General features: G+C 44.1%; 1 protein-coding gene across 1 annotated transcript; it reads left to right on the forward strand.

Moving 5' to 3' along the window:
• Positions 1–1618: 1618 nt before the first annotated feature.
• On the forward strand, positions 1619–3226 carry LOC140234960 (uncharacterized). Its single transcript, XM_072314998.1, has one exon. It carries the CDS (start codon positions 1619–1621, stop codon positions 3224–3226), a length of 1608 nt encoding a protein of 535 aa, XP_072171099.1.
• The last annotated feature ends 1026 nt before the right edge of the window (positions 3227–4252 follow it).

Here is a 4252-nt window from a genome sequence, read left to right on the forward strand (position 1 = left end):
CGTCCAAAGCCCCCCCCCCCCCCGGTTTTCCCGAAAGGGTGCGTTGGTACTTTTTCTCATGTAATATTAAAAGACGAGTTTTGAATTTATATTTAATCTTCAAACAACCATTTCAAAGAGGCTATCGTCCGGATCGGTTTACACTCTATTACCACTTGGTCTACAGCCAGTTGGTCTAATAGACTGTTTAATATCAGTTGGTCTAATAACCAGTTGGTCTGGTCATCATTTCGTCCAATTACTGTTTGGTCTAATTGTTATTTGGTTTAATTACTATGTGGTCTACAGTCAATTCGTCTAATAATAGCCATTTGGTCTATTTTTGGTCTAACACCAATTTATATCATCAAATACCGATTTGGTCTATTATGAGTTGGTCTAATTCCATTTCGTCTAATCATGAAATGGTCTAAAATAAAACGAAATTTGTCCAATATAAATTTGGTGTACACATCATTAATTTTGGTCCATTGCCCAGTTGGTCTAGCCTTAGTCTGTCTATCATCATTTAGTCTACACCCATTTAGTCTAATAACCATTGATCTTATTGTCATTTGGTCTTATAGCCAGCCTCCTGGTCTAATCAGGTACCATTTGGTCCAATCATCGTTTCGTCTATATGAAAAACTGGGTTATTATTATTATTATTATTTTTTTTTTTGGGGGGGGGGCTTTGTCTACGACTACGGACTACCCTCTGACCCTTCATTGAGGGAGAAAAAAAAATATGTTCATACACACGAAATAAGATTAGGGTAAAGTTTAGGGTCCCTCGCCCCTCCCCCATGGTGCCAGGCCAGCACGCCCAGCAGCTGGACTATAGATAAGCCACTGTTTATCCACATGATCCATGCCCTGTAATGTAAAACAGAAACGGATATTAGACCAAATGGATATTGGACCAAATGAACATTGGACGAACTAAATATTAGATCCGGACGACAGCCTCTTAGAAGTGGTTGTTTCAAGGTTAAATATAAATTCAAAACTCGTCTTTCAATATTACATGATAAAAAGTACCAACGCACCCTTTCGGCAAAACCAGGGGGGGGGGGGGCTTTGGACGAAGGGTAGGGTTCCAGTCAACGCGACGTGACCCAACGCTCCCAACGCACCCTTTCGGCAAAACCAGGGGGGGGGGGCTTTGGACGAAGGGTGGTGTTCCCATTTAATAACGCGACGCGCCACCACCCAACCTACCCTTTCGGCACAAGCCCCTTTAGAAGCAGGAGCATTTTGAGCATGATGTAACATGTCCTAGACTCCTTGCTTCGTTCATTGCAACTCGGAATCACGTCTGACCAGTATTTATAATGGAAATAAGTATTTTGTAACATTTCCTAGATTCCTTGTCTTGATCATTGCAACTCGGAATCACGTTTATATTGTGCTTGTTAATGAGATTAGTCCGTGATAGCGTCGGTGGTGACCTTATGAGTAGGGACGTATCACCGCAATATTCTTACAGTACGTGAGTTCTGCCTGGTAACAGTGACGTAGCTAGTTTTATGTTCTTTAACAGACCAAGAGTCGGAGGTGTATGTAAATTAGTTTAGTTGTATATTGTAAACAGTAATTTTGGGAAGATTGTAGAAGACGAAGATTGAAAGTCCTAGCGATGTCTTCATCATGTTACACACATGCTACACTGTTCCGCCGTACCAGGTATTTAGGCTCAAGAATACACTACTACACTAACTCTTCATCTACCTTTCAGCTAGAACTTCTTCAAGTTTACACTGAATACAACTGCACTTCAAAAGATTCATGGTGCTACTTCTCCGCCTTTCAGTCTTTCTCCGCCCAGTCTGGGGATATTGAGACCAACCCAGGTCCTGACAAAGACCATGGTGCGAAAAGGAAAACAATCTCTGGTCTGCTGTTCAATGCCCGCTCTGTTCGACACAAAATGCCAGATCTGCTAGCTCATATGGCTACAAACCCGGTTGATATATTGTCTGTTTGCGAAAGTTGGCTCAACAACACATGCGATACAATTGAACTAGGTTTTCCTGACAACTACGTGATCTTTCGAAGGGACAGGGAAGACGTCCTAGTTATGCACGGCAAAGGTGGAGGTGGTGTTCTCACGGCTGTTCATGCAACACTCTGTCCACGTCGCCTGAACATGTTGGAACACCCAAACCTCGAAATGACCTGTGTCGAGATTGTCATTGGTAACTCAAAGTGGCTCTTGGTGTCCATGTATCGTCCACCAAATGCAGCAGCTGATACATGGGAAGCTTTGCAAGAATGCATTGACAATGTCCAAAGAGTATCGTCAGATTTCTCAGGTATCCTACTTGTTGGTGACCTTAATGTGGATTTGCTGAATCGACACTCACCTGATTCCACTCGTCTGCTGTCCATACTTAACACATTGGATGCTTCTCAACTCGTTAGTTCTATTACTCGGCCTTCACGCGACGATCCTATGTCTGGATCGTTGATTGATCATCTCTTTACCAAACGCCCTGATGTCTTTCTGCATGCAGATGTATGTCCAAATCCGGTTCCGAGTGACCATCATGGTGTCTTCTTTGAAATAAAGTCTACAAAGATGTTTTCGACTAATCCTGTAATTCGTGAGTTCATGCTTTTCAACAAAGGGGACTTTTCTCATCTAAATCGCCTACTGCAGCTCGTCCCATGGAGTCTATATCTGGACCCTGATGACGCCAATGCATCCTGGGAAGGATTTTTAGACATCTTCGACGCCGCTGTTAGGGATGCAATTCCCAGAACCAAGAAACGCTCTACCAGATTCAGACCTTGGATTACTAGAGAGATCAAACATATGATCAACAGGAAACGCAAGCTGTTCAGAAGAGCTAGGAGGACTGAGCTCTCGAGTGACTGGTCTGCGTTTCGTGCAATTCGCAACCAGGTGAAATACCACACCAGAGCGCCATATTGGCACTACGTCAACAATATGTTCTCTCTCCCTGACAACCGTAAACGGTTCTTTGCATTTGTCAGGGAAAGGAAAAGACACTCTCCTCCTCCGGTTCTTGTAGTTGACGACCATGTGATCAGGAACCCAGCTGATATTGCAAATGGGTATCTTGCCACTTTTCAAAGATACTTTACTGGAGGCCAAGAGGTACCCGCTGAACCTCCAAAGTGCCAGTTTCCCATAAGTTCCATGGAATCACTTGACATTTCTGTAGCGGATGTCTACCGGAAACTGCTCACTCTCAAAGCCAAAAAAAGTTCCAGGGCCTGATAGGCTCTCGCCAGTCCTACTCAAGGAAACAGCTCCAGTATCAGCTCATATTTTGCAGCGGATTTTCTCCATTTCTCTTTCGACTGGTTCTGTTCCAACATCCTGGAAGCGATCAAATATCATACCAGTGTTTAAGACAGGCAACAAATCTGACCCGTCCAAGTATCGACCGGTTGCTCTTACCTCAATAGCTAGTAAGATCATGGAGTCCTTGGTGGCCAGAGCTATAGAGGACCATCTCGCTTTAAACTGTCCGATTACAACTGTCCAACACGGATTCAGGAGGGGGAAATCGTGTGTTACCCATTACTGCACTTGACGAACGACTGGCTTCACTCTTTGGAGGGCCCACATGCCTCACCGGTAGATGTTCTGTTTCTCGATTTTTCCCGTGCTTTTTACAAAATGCCTCACGATATTCTCTTACATAAGCTCTCCACTCAGTACAATATCACCGTAAAGCTCTGGCACTGGGCAAAAGATTTCCTCTGCGGACGTGAGCTGCGAGTTTTGTATAGAGGTGTCCACTCTGACTGGTCTCCTGTACCGTCCGGGATCCCCCAAGGAAGTGTTATTGGGCCCCTGTTTTTCAACATGTTCATTAATGATCTTCCTGTCATTGCTTCATCAAAAGTTGCCCTCTTCGCCGATGATACGGTGTTATATCGACCAATTCAATCTGCCAGGGATGTCGAGGATCTGCAACTTGACCTGAACGACGTGTCATGCTGGTGTACCCGCAACCGTATGGAAATCAATGTCAAGAAAACAAAAGTCATGCGAATCGCTGGAGCAAGGAAAACGAATGTTGCCTTACCTTCGTATTTCATACAGGGAGTTCCAATCGATGTTGCTTCTGAAGTTAAATATCTTGGTGTGGTGATCAATCATAGGTTGTCGTGGGAAAGCCATGTTAATTGCATAATTTCTCGCGCCAATAGATTGTTGGGCCTGATTAATTCCATGTCTTCCGGCCTTACATCATCAGCCAGTTTTACCCTGTACAAATCGCTCGTTCTGCCAATC

The sequence above is a fragment of the Diadema setosum genome, chromosome 11 (assembly GCF_964275005.1).
Source record: "Diadema setosum chromosome 11, eeDiaSeto1, whole genome shotgun sequence".
NCBI lineage: Eukaryota > Metazoa > Echinodermata > Echinoidea > Diadematoida > Diadematidae > Diadema > Diadema setosum.